Genomic DNA, 16514 nt, shown 5'->3' on the forward strand with positions numbered 1-16514 from the left:
TCCACTTTCTAGTTGGAGATGACTGCCTGGTCTGGATGGAGACTCTTCCCTCTGCCTGCCTGCCTTTTCCAAAACTTTGAGCGGTGTCAGCGGCGTTTACAGCGACGCTATCTTATAAATTAACCACCAGCTGAGATCGCTTACTTCATTTGATCCCCTGAATTGTTAAACTGACTGAGCACTTCAGGGCTGCTTGAAACTCACAGGATTCCTGAGGGTATCTTTAAATATCTTTTTTTTTTTTTTTTTAAGCAACGGAGAGCTGAAGCTAAGGGTTAGAGCAGGGGTCAGCAAACCTTTTCTGCAGAGGGCCGGTCCACTGTCTCACAGACCTTGTGGGGGGCCGGACTATATTTTTTGGGGAAAAAGATGAACGAATTCCTATGCCCCACAAATAACCCAGAGATGCATTTTAAATAAAAGCACACATTGTACTCATGTAAAAACACGGTGATTCCCGGACCGTCCGCGGATTGAGAAGGCGGTTGGGCCAGATTAGGCCCCCAGGCCTTAGTTTGCCTACCCATGGGTTAGGCAGCTTTTCTCAACCTGTGGGTCCCCAGATGTTGTTGAACTACAGCTCCTATCACCCCTAGCTAGCAAGGCCAGAGCTCAGGGATGATGGGAGTTGTAGTCCAACAACATCTGGGGACCCACAGGTTGAAAATCACTGGGTTAGAGCATCTGGATTGCACACAGCAGGTTCTGGGTTCAATCGCTGGCATCTCCAGGTTGTGGAGGTCGGGCTGGGATTGTTTCCTGTGTGAAAACAGAGACAGGAGCTGTCAGTTGCAGACGACACCATTGCCAGAACTCCGTGGGAAGAAGGATTGTGTGTTAAACACCTCTGGGTCTGGTCGCTCTGTGAGGGAACATGTAACCCACCGCTGAACGGTGGTCTCCTCCTCTGCTTCCACATGCTAGATTTCTGTGTTTAGAATCATAGAACTGTAGAGTTGAAAGGGACCCTGAGGATCATCCAGCCCAACCCCTTGCAATGCAGGTATATGCAGCTGTCCCTCAGCTGTACAGATTTAAAAACACTAGCAGGACCGAAGTAACTCCTACAATGTAGATGATAGAAGATGTGAAAAGATAAAATACGCAAATGGATCTGATAAGAGATACCAACTGGAGGGAGGGGGGGAAGTCACAAGATCGGCAGAGCTAAAATGTTTATATGCTGATTAATGTAATGTAAGAAAGAATGTGTAAAGAAAATAATAAAAATTTATTGACACACACAAAAAAGAGGAATATTCAGTGTCCCTTAAATGGGATCGAACCTGCAACCTTGGCGTTATCAGGACCACACTCTAACCAACTGAGCCGTCCCATTTTCTTCTCACCAAATCTGATTTCGCATCTGTTGCGCTTTGCCCGCCCCTCCCCAGCACTAACATTTCCCCACCCAGATGAGAACGACACATGTTGAAGCGCTCGACGCTGCTGATGCAAGGAAAGCAATCCGGCAATAAAAAAACCGGGCTGTGAAGTGGTAGCAGCCTTCTGAATCATTGCATCTTAAAAACGAGCATCGAGCGCTGCTCCACCTTGGTGGTGACGCCTGAGGTCTTTGATGATTGCTGCCTACAAAGCTCATCTGCGCGATGCCTTAAAGCAGCGTCGTACCACAGGCATGACTTCCCCCCAGAGCATCCTGGGAACTGTAGTTTGACAAGGGTCTCCCTCCACGGTCGCCAATGCTGCTTGCAGGTTCCCCATTAAGCAGTCTGGTTGGCCGTTGTGAGAATAGGATGCCAGAAGATTCTTCTGGTGTCTTTAGATCACACGTCTTCATCTAATAAGCAGAGGGAAGCTGGGAGGAGAGAGTTACTCTTTTCAGGAGCCTCTCCCTTGTTTATTCCTGCTTATTAGTCAGAGATGTCTGACTTTGGCTTCTGGTCTAAGTCTAAAGAAGGTGTGAATTTGTTTTCTTGGTAACGAACGATTTAGCATAAGTCAGCTGAAGAAATGTCAGGCAAAGCTTTTATGTTAAAAGGTTTAAGCGTAACCTGACGCCGGGAAGGTCGCGGTGCTATGAGTATCCACCCTGCCTTATTCTTGAGGGTGTGCATTACACTCTTTAGTTCTGACAGGTGCCTGCCTGTTCCTGGAGATTTTCATCCGAGAGAGTGCGAATAGGTGGCGTTAAATGCACATTATTTATTCCTTTTATGTCCCTCCTTCCCTCTCAAAGGAGCACAGAGGGTTCCGTAGGTCCCCACTCCTGTCATTCTCCTACAAAACAAAATTCCGCAGTGCTCTGCATGCTAAAACACAAATATAAATTGCAATTATGCAGGACGAGGTATTAGTGTCCTGTTCCCAACAGCGGCTAGCCAGATGCACACAATCAGGGCCAGAAGGTAAAAGCTTCCCCGTTTCATCCTCCAAGATATTCGCAGATATACTGCCTCTGAAGCTGGAGGTTCTATTTAGCTACCTAGCCTTTGAAGGGACACGGGTGGCTCTGTGGGTTAAACCACAGAGCCTAGGACTTGCCAATCAGAAGGTCGGCGGTTCGAATCCCCGCGATGGGGTAAGCTCCCATTACTCGGTCCCAGCTCCTGCCAACCTAGCAGTTCGAAAGCACATCAGAGTGCAAGTAGATAAATAGGTACCGCTCCGGCGGGAAGGTAAACGGCGTTTCCGTGCGCTGCTCTGGTTTGCCAGAAGCGGCTTAGTCATGCTGGCCACATGACCCGGAAACTGTACGCCGGCTCCCTCGGCGAATAAAGCGAGATGGGTGCCACAACCCCAGAGTCGGCCACAACTGGACCTAATGGTCAGGGGTCCCTTTACCTTTACCTTTTAGCCTTTGAAAAACAGTCCTCCATAAATTGGCTTAACTCAGTTAGGGGCCATTGCAATATATTGTGGTAGCAAGTTATTCAATGTATGGGGGGAAAGTGCTTCCTCTTATTCTCCTTGTCCCTACAGTGGTACCTCCGGTTACATACTTAATTTGTTCCGGAGGTCCGTTCTTAACCTGAAACTGTTCTTAACCTGAAGCACCACTTTAGCTAATGGGGCCTCCTGTTGCCCTTGTGCCACCGCCGCACCATTTCTGTTCTCATCCTGAAGCAAACTTCTTAACCCAAGGTAATATTTCTGGGCTAGTGGAGTCTGTAACCTGAAGCGTATGTAACCCGAGGTACCACTATATTGCCCATCAATAAGCAGGAGACACAGAGTAGTGTATTTATACAGTCTGTACAGCAGGGGGCTCCAGACTTAGTGGTGACTAGGTGGAGTTGGGTGTTGCCTGTTCAGTTCTTGTCTAGCCTCCCAACTTGTATGCCCTCTAAGGCTTCCTGCCAACCCGTTTGCTAATTAGGCCTCTTTATTACAGCCTAATTGGATTCATGCAAACTAGAACTACAATCAATTTGCTTGCTCTTAACTTTTAATTGTATTGCATCTTAAATGTTCGGTTGGCTTTTTGCAGTTTTAATCCTACCGTGAGCTGCGTTTTGAAAACCTTTTTATTGAATTGTGGGAAATAAATTCTGGAGAGTGGATGATATTGCGAAGCATATCTCTTTAATCTATCTTTGGGGGAATTTACAGAATATTACAGTGGTTCCCATATTTACGTTCAACTCCTGTTACGTATCCTGAGGGATACGCACATGGCAAACCCGGACGTATTTTTCCGGGTTTCGCCGCATGCACAGAAGCGCTCTACTGTGCCATTCGCATGCGCAGAACAGCCACCTCCAGGAAACCTCAGGGTCTGGCTGGAGCCCCGGGACAGGTCCCGTCTGTTATGTACTGAAGTTCTCACCCTGGGCCAGCAGGGGGATACTGTAGATAATTTTCACTCAGGTCCACATATGCAAATAAGGAACTGAAAGTGACGTTCAATGATTGGATAGTTACAGAAAGTTGTTACTGTTGCGTTGTAGTGGAGCTCTATATAAGCAGGCTGGCTGAACCCTTCTGTTCAGTTCAGTTCTGGGACTGTGAATAAACAGGAGCTGTTTGAAGAATCGCTGTGTCGTCTGATATGTTCACCCACAACTTAACACCGTCCGTGACTGGAGGTACCGCTGTACTTTTCTAGTAATGCCAGAACCAAATGCCTTTCAAAAATGGGGACACCTTTGTATCCCTTTGGTACTATAGAAATCTAGATTTAAGAGCCACTTGACAAACATTGTCAGCTTCAGTTTCCTGAGATGGTCTTATTGTTTTCCCCCTGGAATTAAAACATTCCTGCCAGGTACGGGGTACAAGCAGAAGGGAACACCCATTTTTCTCTCTGTGAAAATTGAAAAGAGGAAACCAGCATGGATCCTCCCTCCTTTCCTGATGTCGTTGGGTCCTTCAGTCTAGGGCACCCCATGGATCTCTCTAGGGCATTGTAAAAAAACAAATCTGTGATTAAACTATAGCTGATCTACCGCTGTTAAATGGATTAGAGCTGGCACTCCTAATAAACATTGATTTGGGAGAAGCTCGTTGAATGTTGTGCCCTGGGAAGGAGCCCGCAGTCTGTGACGAAATGCCGCACAAACCGATGTGAGCACAAGAGAGATGCTTAATCTTGCAGCGCAGCCCAAAGCCCTTGATCCAGCTGTATGAGAAATAAGGGATGGAGCAGCTGTGTTCATATCTGCTGACTCTGAGTGTGTGTAACTGTGTGGTGCAAGCAGGGTGTGCACACACCCTGAATGTTGACTTTTGCTCATTATTTTCCGGGCGATTCGAAATGGAAATGTAGCCTTACTTTTCAAAGGATGTTGACACACCCATCGAACCGGGTTTGGGATGACATCAATGGAGGATTAAAAACGGGCTGGTTGGTACCAAGTATTAAGACTACACCCAGTTTGATAGGCTTTATGAATTGAAATTATTAACTTGGACGGTATGTTGGAAGCATGAAATAATAATAATAATAATAATAATAATAATAATAATAATAATAATAATTTAATTTCTATACCGCCCTATACACGAAGGTCTCAGGGTGGTTCACATAAAATATCAAATAATTAAATCAAAACAAAACCAACAACCCAATAAAAAACCCCATAAGAGCCAGCATTTTTTAAAAGAATACAGTGGTACCTTGGGTTACAAACACCTCAGGTTACAAACACTTCGGGTTACAGACTCCGCTCACCCGGAAGTAGTACCTCGGGTTAAGAACTTTACCTCAGGATGAGAACAGAAATTGTGTGGTGGCAGCGGGAGGTCCCATTAGCTAAAGTGGTACCTCAGGTTAAGAATGGTTTCAGGTTAAGAACGGACCTCCAGAACGAATTAAGTTCGTAACCAGAGGTACCACTGAATAGGACATGGGTAGGCAAACTAAGGCCTGGGGCCAGATCCGGCCCACTCGCCTTCTAAATCCGGCCCGCCGACGGTCTGGGAATCAACGTGTTTTTCCATGAGTAGAATGTGTCCTTTTATTTAAAATGCATCTCTGGGTTATTTGTGGGGCATAGGAATTCGTTCATTATTTTTTTTCAAAATATAGTCCAGCCCCCCACAAGATCTGAGGGACAGTGGACCGGTCCTCTGCTGAAAAATTTTGCTGACCCCTGGTAGAGGATGTAGATCAAGTCAGGCAAAGGCCTGACTGAAAGGGAATATTTTTTATTTTATGTAAACTGTGTTACTTTTACTGTTGTTAGCTGCTCTGAGCCCGGCTTCGGTTGGGGAGGGCGGGATATTATTATTATTATTATTATTATTATTATTATTATTATTATTATTATTTTATTATTTTGCCTGGCGCTTAAAGGTGTATGGTGAAGGCACCAGGCGAAATATTGCTTCTTGCCCTGAAAGCATTGCTAACACACCGGGAAGACAGTATTCTAGCTATCAGCATTTGCTGTCAGAGATGCACATGCTCCCTTTTCGATGCTGTTCTCACCTGGCAAACTGGTTTTGCAGGAATCACGACTCCCTCTAGAAGCATGAGCAGCACTCCTGCAATCCGTGCCTGGCTTTTGTTTACTGTCTTTCTTCCTCTCCTGGCCTCCAAGGCACTCAGGAAGGCACACATAGTTCTCTACCCACCCCATTTTCATCCTTGCATCCTTTCTGTGAGGTCAGGGAAGAGCTGTAGCTCAGTGGCTGAGTGTATACTTCGCAAACAAAAGGTTTGGGGCGCAATCCCCAACATTTCTAAGTAGGATTGTGAATGCCCCCACCAGCCCCGCCAGCCTAGAGCCTGATGAGACTACTCAGTGTCTACTAGCTACTAGCTCTGTTTATCTTTTATTTATTTGAACAATTTATACGTCTTCTTTTTAAGAACCCTAAGTGGTTTGCAACGTACAGTATGTTTGACCTCCACTGACAGAGGCAATGTGTGCACCTGATTGCCCCTTGGTCAGAAACGCAGGGGGTGCTGTTGTATTTGACTTAGCCACCAAGAACAGAACGCTGGACTAGATCGTAGAATCGTACAGTTGGAAGGGCCCCCAAGAGTCATCCAGTCCAACCCCCTGCAATCATCATCTTCTTCTTCTTCTTCTTCTTCTTCTTCTTCTTCTTCTTCTTCTTCTTCTTCTTCTGTGATCACTCGTAGCCAAGTAAGATTGTCTTCCATAAACACGGTTTTAACAATGAGTCCGTAAGTGACCGTGGAGGCCAATTCTGGATCCACACGTCCTTCCACAGTGGGGACATTGGTTTCCGGGCGGGAGTTGATCACGGTGTGGATTTGCCAAGCGTGCCTTCCTCTTAACACGTCTCTCCCTTGAGTTCTGAGTTCGAGTGTCTTCAAAGCCCATGCCACCTTTGGTAAAGGCTGCTCTCCAACTGGAGTGCTCACAGGCCAGTGTTTCCCAATTGTCAGTGTTTATACTACATTTTCTTAGATTTGCCTTGAGACAGTCTTTCAACCTCTTTTGTTGACCACCAGCGTTATGCTTTCCATTTTTAAGTTTGGAATAGAGTAGTTGCTTTGGAAGATTACAATCAGGCATCTGAACAACATGGCCAGTCCAATGAAGTTGTTGTTGAAGAATCATTGCATTTGGGTTTAAGCGTACAGCCACCTGCTCCTGCAAAGTACGTTTTTTTTTATAGATTTGCCTTGAGGCAGTCTTTAAACCTCTTTTGTTGACCACCAGCATTGCGCTTTCCATTTCTAAGTTCAGAATAGAGTAATTGCTTTGGAAGACGATCAGCGGATGCAGGAAACTCAGCTAAAGTATCGGTGACAGATGGCCATCCAACCTTTGCTTAAAAACCTCCAAAGAAGGAGAGAGAGTCCACCGCCTTCCAAGGGAGCTCGTTCCTCTGTTGAACAGCTCTTACTGTCAGAAAGATCTTCCTGATGTTTGGTTGGAATCTCCTTTCTTGTGACTTGAAGCCATTGGTTCGAGTCCTCCCCTCCAGAGCAGGAGGAAAACAAGCTTGCTCCCTATTCTGTGTGACACCCATTCAGATGGCTCTCATATCTCCTCTCAGTCTACAGTGGTAGCTCAGGTTAAGAACTTAATACATTTTGGAGGTTCGTTCTTAACCTAAAACTGTTCTTAACCTGAGGTACCACTTTAGCTAATGGAGCCTCCTGCTGCCGCCGTGCAATTTCTGTTCTCATCCTGAAGCAAAGTTCTTAACCCAAGGTACTATTTCTGGGTTAGCAGAGCCTGTAACCTGAAGCGTCTGTAACCTGAGGTACCAGTGTACTCTTTTTCCAGGCTAAACATGCCCAGCTCCTTCAACGGTCCCTCAGAAACTCAGATATATAAGCTAGGTGCCAAATGGCACCTTAAACCTACAATGCAGTCGCCACAACACAATGTCTATTTGCCAGGGGGTTGGACGCTACAATTCTACGATTCTACGACATCAGCTGCATTGCTTGACTGTAGCTTGCTCTGACAACAATTCACTTGCCCCAGTAGGCAAGAAGGAGAAAGATGCACAGTCAAAATGGAAACGAACTAAGGCAGAGTGGTGTGTGAGTTCCTTTTGGGTGGCCAAATTATTTTTACTATTAAATGAACCAAAACTAAAACGATATGAGAATGCACGAGGACTGTTCAGAGACAATTGATTTGAAAAGATAACACGATTGGTTCTAAAAATATTGAGACTTGGAAATACCGAGTTGAGGCTTTTCCTGCTTGCATTTGAGGTTCCAGCAGGACTTGTGGTCGTTCAGTAATGTGGTTTTTATCTCTCTTTCCCTGCCTCCCAGACCCCTTTCTAGCTACCTAATATGCAAGCGCCATTCATGCCCAAACGGACAAATGCAGATGGGCTGTGAAGCTAATTGCCAATTGGCATCTCCTGCTCACTAATTAGTCTGCTTCGTGATTGTTAATTGAAACTGCTTGCGATGAAGCTTGTGTGCAGATTTCTGGAGGGATTTCGTGGCAGAATTTCAAGCTGGGGCGACGAAGGCAGTGTTCTGTCACTGCTGCAGTGCCTCCCTCTTAGAAAAGCATCCTTTCCCTCATTCGGGCTGATTTTAAGGGGCCATTTTCTGTTCCTTTATATCCAGTTTGTGAGTGTGGCTGGTGGCAGCTTTGAATTCTTGCCTGCTTCAGCTGCCTCCTGACTCGGCGCCTGTCGATATGCTGGGTCCAAAAAAAAACTCTGGAGTTTTCTTGTGCACCCTTCCAAAAGCTGGGTCATCATGTATAAGATTGCCAGCTAGCCAGTATTCTTCATGGTTTGCAAACATGCCGCGGTGACCCCATGTGCTGATAACCTCAAGAAGATCATTATCGCCATTATTATTAATTAAATTTCTTTACCACCCTCCATCCAAAGATCACAGGGCGGTTTACAATGTAAAAACACAAAAATACATAGTATAGTAACAAACAGAAATCACAAACCCTACCCACAGTTTAAATGGCCATGGAATCCCGGGTTTTTCCTGTGAGAGCACGGCGGCCATTTTTGTTGCCATGTTCTTGTGCAATTTTGACCCCCCCAAAAAAGCGCTTTTGGGGCCCGTGATCTCGTGTGTCACTCAAATGCGCATTTTGGAGCACAGTAAGAACACACCCAAAAAGTGCCTTGCGCTCTTGCACGGGAGCGCAGGTGGGAAGAACTTGGTTTCGGAACACATCATGTTGGAGGATATGCCATAGATTGTTTAATTAGCCAAAGGCCAGGGAGAAGAGGGATGGCTTTACCTGGAGCCTAAAGGTACATAATGAAGGTGCCAGGTGAGCCTTTCTGGGGAGAACACTCCAGAAATGGGGAGCCACTGCAGAGCAGGCACACACACAAGGAAGGGCCTCAGATGATGATAGCAGGGTCCGAGTCAGTTCATATGGGGAGAGGTGATCCTTGATGATCACTGTAATGTGCTCTTTGTGGGGCTGCCTTTGAATCTGACCTAGAAGCTGTAGCTGTTGCAAATCCCACTCTGGCTAGGCTCCTTCTGAGGGCGGCTTACCACGGGCATAAAAGGCCCATAGCATTTCACATTGATATACCTCCCAATTTGCAACGCACTTCCTGCTGGCATAGGAGTGGTGTAGATTTTACCAAGCTTTGGGTGCTGTTTAAAGACACGGTTGTTCACCTAGGCCTCTGCTTTTTGCTTATCTATCGGATGCTGTTGTAATTTAGAGTGCGTTAAAAATATTTTCAATAAATAAATGGGATGGGGTTAGGGAGATGGGATAATACCCAAGTGCATCATGAATGTTTTGGGTGGGCTTTTTTCTGAAAGCTAAATGAGTATTTCCTTAGCTTTCCACATTGAGAGGAGCTGGTGATACTAAATTGTTTGGGGTTGCTAATAGAAAAAGAGATTGCGAAGAGCTCTAAAAGAGGTCACAGAATTCACCCGTCACCTTATTTATTGCCTGTGATTCATAGTAACTTGTCTCAATATTCAGCGAACCATCTACAGAGTGACCTGAGTTTTGGAGATCAATTTGGGTAATTAATCCCCTAGTGACCCATGGTGATGGCTTGTCTTGTAGATCACCTCTAATCCAAAGATGTGCTTATCCCTTTCCCATAAATTTCAGTAGCTGTGAAATTCCCCATCTTGGCATCTGCTCTCAGCAAAGGTCCTACAAACTCTCCCTTCTACATAGCTGTTGAGCAGCTTTCTCCAGCCTCTTGCCTGAGGTCTAGGATTCCCAACTCACATCAGTCCCAGGCAGCATGGCCATTGCTCAGGGATGATCAGAGTTGGGAGTCCAGCATCATTTGGAGGGCACCAGGCCAGTGTACAGGATGCAGGATAAAGCTCTTCAGAGGCCTCCAAAATTATTCCATTGACAGGTTGAGCCAGAGCTCTTCCAGGAGCTCTTTCTGCTGTGGGCTGGAGAAGGAAAGGGAAACTCACCCAGAGATAGCAAACCCTCTTGTGGGAATCACCCAACATTGGGGAGGGTGTCTTAGAAGCTTGTGAGCTGCAGAAATGATAGGTGTGTGGGCATGGAGAGGTATGACCCACCAGACATGATTGCCCAGAGACACTGCAAACCTGATCCATCAACAACCGCATAATGTGTCGACATGCAGAGGGCTGGGAGGCCAGCTGGCAAGCCCCAGCTGTGCCGTCTCCTTCCATCGGCCTGTACACTGACGTCAATCAGCAACCCGGGCTTCAGAACCAGGGCACACTATCAGCAGATCGAACTGCTCCCACAGAACAGGCGTGAGGCTTGCGGAAGCATACTACAACTACAGATTTATGAATCATAAATCAGGACAAAGAAACATGTTGTCTCTCTCGTGTGTCGTCTCAGAGAGAACGGGGAAAAACAAAAGCTATACACAAACGGAAGTTCCCAGCATACTGTGCTGGAATGTAAACAGACATGTGACACGTAACAATCCCATGCCTGTTCCTTAAGGTGGAATGGAAATGTCAACATAATGCGCATTGGCAGTGCCCAGGACAAGGCAAGGATTAGGCCCCCTAACCTGCTTGTGTGCGTCAGGCAGGAGACAACAGGCAGACTTGGCTCGCTGCGCCTCTGCAGCGGCCGCTTCTCACGAAGGTTGCCTGCTGGTCGCCGTGTTCACCCTCGGCGAGCTCCCAGCAGTCGGTGCTCCCTGGTGGGCTTGATGGCATCCCAGCAGCGCCAGAGCTGCAGTAGGCCTAGGCGGAGGGGAGAGGAGAGCAGGCCAAGGTGCCAAGCACAGCCCTTTCCCAGCCGCCTCTGCTTGGCACAAAGGTGGGTCCTGGGTGAGTGGGCGACTCTCATCCCTGCACTCCTGCTGCAGGGCACATGCTGGAAGGGGGGACCCTGGGAAGGACCAGTGCGGGCTGGGAAAAGTCCAGGCTCCGACTCAGCCACAATGAGAAGGAGGTGCCACTGTGGCCGTAACGGCCCATCCTGGGCTCAGCTCACCTCCCCACAGCTCCAGAAGGTGGCAGCCACACAGCCTCAGCAAGGAAGCCTGTCATGGGGTCCTGGATTGTGGCCCCTCAGAATTATGCGTCTGGGGCCAGGGCTCCCCTCACCATCACTGTCCAGCAGGGCTTTTCTTTTTTGGGGGGTTTCTCCCCTTCTCCTTCACAGTTGTTAATGCTAATCTATGCAATAAATTGGATGTTTTCATGACGTACGGCATCTCTCTCTCCTCAGGATGAACTCGACCTTTCAGATAAGCATAGAGAAGCCATGTTTGCTCTTCCAGCAGAAAAGAAATGGCAGATCTACTGCAGCAAGAAAAAGGTAAGAGAATGATTAAAAAAGTACGATAATACTGCCTCCACAGCTCTTTGCTTTCTCTTCTGTGGGACAAGTTTGAGAAACAAAGAAGAGAATCTTGCAGGGTGTGTGGGGCCGGTTTTGAGGAACCCCTAAAGGCAATACAGTTGTACTTTGGTTTTCGAACAGCTTAGTTCCCAAACGTTTTGGCTCCCAAACGCCACAAACCCAGAAGTGACTGATACGGTATGCAAACTATTTTTGGAAGCCGAACGTCCGCCGGGGCTTCCGTGACTTCTGATTGGCTGCAGGAACTTCCTGCAGCCAATCAGAAGCCACACTTTGGTTTCCGGACGTTTTGGAAGTCGAATGGACTTCCAGAATGAATTCCGTTCAACTTCCAAGGCACGACTGTGTCCTAAATCAGGACTTCCCAAAATGTGATCTATAAGCTTTATTCAGGTGGTCCGCACATCTGTGGATTTACAATTGAAGACAGGAGACAGCACATCCATCACACTGAATATGCATGTTGCCATTTGACTGTATTTTTATAGCTGCTTTTATTTATAATATAGCATTTTATTGAATTACAGTTTGAATTCTTTGCCAACCATGCCACATCCACTGTGATTCCTTCATTGGTTGGACTAGATTACTCTTGTGGGGGGGGTCCCTTCTAACTCCACAATCTTATGACCTAGCACAGTGCGTTTCAATTTCCACAGTAGACTGAGAAATCATTAAGTGATCCCCAACAGCTGTTTTCAAGTGTGTGAAGTTTGGGAACCACCTCTCTAAATCCGTAACTGAGAAAAGGCAGATCACATATCTTCTGTGTACATCGCAAAGGCAGATCTGCATCCATGTGCAAGGCGAAGCTGAAATTTGCAGTGAAACAACTAAAATCTTAAGAAGCCCGCTTAAAACAAAAAACAGCAGTTAACTCGCCAATTGAAAACGAGTATTGGCAATGACTCCAGCAGAGGATGGGTGCAGAGTGTGAGCCTTCTCCTCGTACACAGGAACACATTCAGCCCTCAATATTTCCCTTCTGCACTAAAAAGTCTTCTGCAGAGCATTCCGCTATTTCTGGCCTGAGCCTAGAGACCAGATGAATCTTATATACCGTGTTTTTCCGTGTATAAGACTAGGGTTTTTTAAACCAAAAAATTAGGTTTAAAATTGGGACTCATCTTATACATGGGTGTTTCTTAATTTGGAGTCCCCCAAAATAGGGGGTGTCTTATACATGGGGGCATCTAATACACAGAAAAACACGGTAATTTCATGGGATACAAAGGATGCCCTCAAAGCATCTTAATACAACTCAGGTAACGAAAAGGCAAGCCTTGTGTAATACAACCCTGCAGAGGCCCAAATCTTTAATGCTGCTTTGTGGACTCTTTATGGTCTCCTCTCATGACCCCAGGGCCTAATATATCCTGCATGATTAAAACAAACCGATGCATTTTTTGGGGGGGGGGGCAGGAATTTGCCTACTTGCCCATTTTCATCGCCCATTAGATTTGCATGCGCCTGGTAGACTCCCATGTCGAATTGTGGCCACGTTTCCTAGGCTGGTGCAAAATTTATGCTGAGCTAGCAGGCAGCCTCACAAGCCATCGGAATGAGGACGTGTTCAGTTTAGAAAGCAGCGAGTGCGAAAGCAGCATCGCTGTATTTATGGCGGCAAGCCATCTGGGTGATCAGCGATGGGGGGGGGGAGCGAACGGGGCTTGGAAGGAACGAGGCGTCTCTAGAGGAACGATGCATGGAGGTGGAGTTGGCTCTTTTCATAGAGTTGTAGCATTGGAAGGGGACCAAAGGGTCATCCAGTCCAACGCTGTGCAATGCAGTAATTTTAAAGTAGGGTTCCCAAACTGTGGTCTGTGGACCACCGATAGTCCATGAACTTCATTCAGATGGTCTGCACGGTGTCTGTGAACAACGCTTATGGTTTGAATTTGGCGGAATTGACTTGTTGATATCCATCCGTCTCAAGAGACAATGGAGTACGCCTCCGGGGCTGAAGCCAGACTGCTGTGTTAGCTGTACCAAAGTGACCTCCTTGGGGTGCAAACCTGGGCAGCGTCCTGGGCTGCCCAGATGACAAGACCCTTCTCCTCTCAGCCTCACTGCTGTGGTCCAATGGAAAGCAGAGCAAGACATTTGTTTTATTTGTTTTATTACTTATTTATTTGTTGAATTTATATACCGCCCTATACCCGGAGGTCTCAGAGTGCTTCGCAGAATAAAATCAAAATATAAAACCACAAAATGCATAATCAAAATAAAAACAACATCCCAAAAACCCCTTCTGCCCCCCAGCTTGGCTGTAGGAGTTGCTGGAAGGCATACAACGTACTGTCTTAGGGACTCCGCTCCTAATTTGTGTAGGGTTTTTGCCTTTTCTTTTCCTGAAAATGTGTCGCAAGGCAGTGGAGGTTTAGAATCAGTTTTAGGATATTTAGATGCTGCCCACCTGTCTGGGTTGCTCCAGTCACACTGGGCAGCTTCCAACAGGCTAAACACATTAAGCACAGTAAAACATCAAATATTAAAAACTGCCCTGTACACGAGATATAGGGAAGATACTCCACAAGGCAGCAGAGGTTTAAGATCAGAGTTTTCCTTCTCCTAGGTGTGCTGCCTTCCCAGGTTGACAAGCCCCACCTGCCCCTCACGTCCCTCTACAGCATGGGCAGAAACCGCCTTCTTGACCATTGGACCTACTCTTGGTCTCCTCCGCTCAATCTGCCAGAACCTGTCCTTGCACACAGTGGTATAACAGTGCTTTAAATGTAAAAAAGGTAAAATGTAAAGGACCCCTGGACGGTTAAGTCCAGTCAAAGGCGACTATGGAGTTGTGGCGGTCATCTCGCTTTCAGGCCAAGGGAGCCGGAGTTTGTCCACAGACAGTTTTCCAGGTCACGTGGTGTCAGAGCTGCCTCTAGGTCCCAGCTCACAGAGGACCAACGCTAGGCTGTAGTTATGTACAAAAGTCTTTATTGAGGTTCAGTTTTCATTTTAAAGCCGCAGCGCGCAGCTCTACGTCTCAACCCTAGACCGCCCCTTCCACACCAGTTTAAGACTCTCGCTTTGCTCCACCTCTTCCTAAGTTCCTTTCTCCTCTGGGCCCTCCTGCCCGCTAGGGTTTCATCCTTTCTGGACTCCTCTGACGCTGACCCTGATGATTCTTCCCCCTCCTTCCGGCGGGCTTTAGGACCTGGTTCCCTATCCGGGCTACCTTCTGTGCCGCTCGCCTGTACATTTGAACTTGGCGCGCGCGCCCAGCCTGCAACTTTCCTCTTGACCGTTCCCTCGCTCTCCGATGGAGGCATGGCCACCCCTGACTCATCTTCTCTCGCTGGTGGTGAATATGTGGGCTCTGATACCTGGGACTCCTCCCCCCCACTACGCTCTGGTGGGGAAGCTGGTCCTGATTTCCAACTGCTGCTCTGGGAGTCCCCGCTGGCCCCTTGTTTCTGGGGTGTCCCCCTTGGGTCCCCCCTTGCCCTGCCCATCGGTGCCCCCTTCTGTGAATCTTCCGATTTGCTGGAGAGGCTCACGGAATCTATCGGGCTGCTGTCATCCTCTCCTACGCTGCCCTCGGATTGCTCCCCCTCGCTCTCCATCTCCTCTCCTCCCTGCGCTCCCGCTGAGTCCCTGAAACGTGGCCAGCAGGACTAAACCACTTCTGGCACAACAGAACATCGTGACGGAAACCGGAACACACGGAAACGCCGTTTACCTTCCCGCCTCAGTGTTACCTATTTATCTACTCGCATTGGTGTGCTTTCGAACTGCTAGGTTGGCAGAAGCTGGGACAGAGCAACCAGAGCTCACTCCGTCGCGGGGATTCAAACCGCCAACCTTCTGATAAGCAAGCCCAAGAGGGTAAGTGGTTTAGACCACAGTGCCACCCGCGTCCCTTTGCTTTAAATGTATGGGGTGAATGCACCCAAAGAATACCGTAGTAGAGGGGACCAGTCCTTAATGCCTTCATTCACAAATCCCTGAACTACTGAGAAAATGGCTTGGCAGGGGCCTCCGATGAGTGCCGATACTCCACAGGTGTTTGATGGTGTGTTTTCAATACATTATGAACGTCTAAGTTGCGTGGAGATGCCAGAAAGAGGACCCCTAGTTCTCTCCCAAGGTGCCCCCTCTTCCCACACTGCTTGCATCCAATCTGCGGAGGAGTCTGACCTCCCACTTGAATAGAGTCTGCCTTTTCCTTCTCATTTTCCTGCCCACCCGTCCTCCCCTTCCTCCCCATGGCTGCCAAATGGTTGCAGAAGCCTGTGCCGTGCGAGCGATCGAGGGGACTCCAAAGCCGCGAGGAACAAAAGCGATCCTGATTGAGGGGGATCTGGATTTATTACATAATAGCTGCGGCGAGAGATGGGAGATTGAGGCTGGCTTGGCTGCTTCTGAAAAGGGAGGCAGAACCAGAGAAGAGCGAAGCTGCGGAGCAGTAATAGAAAGTCGCTGGGCAGTGACCCCAAGAAAGGAATGCAGCGCACGTGAAACAGTGAAGCCCAAGCGATGACTCCGCTCAGGGGAGGGATTTTCGGATTACGATAGAAAAGGCCTTTGAAGTTCATTTGGATTTTGTGGGTTTGTGGGTTTTTAAGGCCAGTGGGTGGGTGGAATAAGAAAGGGAAATGAAGATACTGAGTTCTCCTTCTCAGATGGATATGGGATGTTTAAATATGGAGGAGTACTTTAAAAAGCAGAGACATCACCTTGCCAACAAAGGTCCGTATAGTTAAAGCTATGGTTTTCCCAGTAGCGATGTATGGAAGTGAGAGCTGGACCATAAAGAAGGCTGATCGCCAAAGAATTGATGCTTTTGAATTATGGAGGAGACTCTTGAGAGTCCTATGGACTGCA

At 47.4% G+C, this 16514-nt stretch overlaps 1 protein-coding gene across 2 annotated transcripts in view; it reads left to right on the top strand.

Moving 5' to 3' along the window:
- Positions 1-16514, top strand: part of DAAM1 (dishevelled associated activator of morphogenesis 1) — a 182145-nt gene that overhangs the window by 71793 nt on the left and 93838 nt on the right. For both annotated transcript variants that reach the window (XM_079986770.1, XM_079986771.1), the window contains exon 3: positions 11550-11639. In XM_079986770.1, the coding sequence (XP_079842896.1) occupies positions 11550-11639 (90 nt within the window). The remainder of the gene's footprint in view (positions 1-11549; positions 11640-16514) is intronic.

Source organism: Podarcis cretensis, assembly GCF_951804945.1.
Source record: "Podarcis cretensis genome assembly, chromosome: 1".
Lineage (NCBI taxonomy): Eukaryota > Metazoa > Chordata > Lepidosauria > Squamata > Lacertidae > Podarcis > Podarcis cretensis.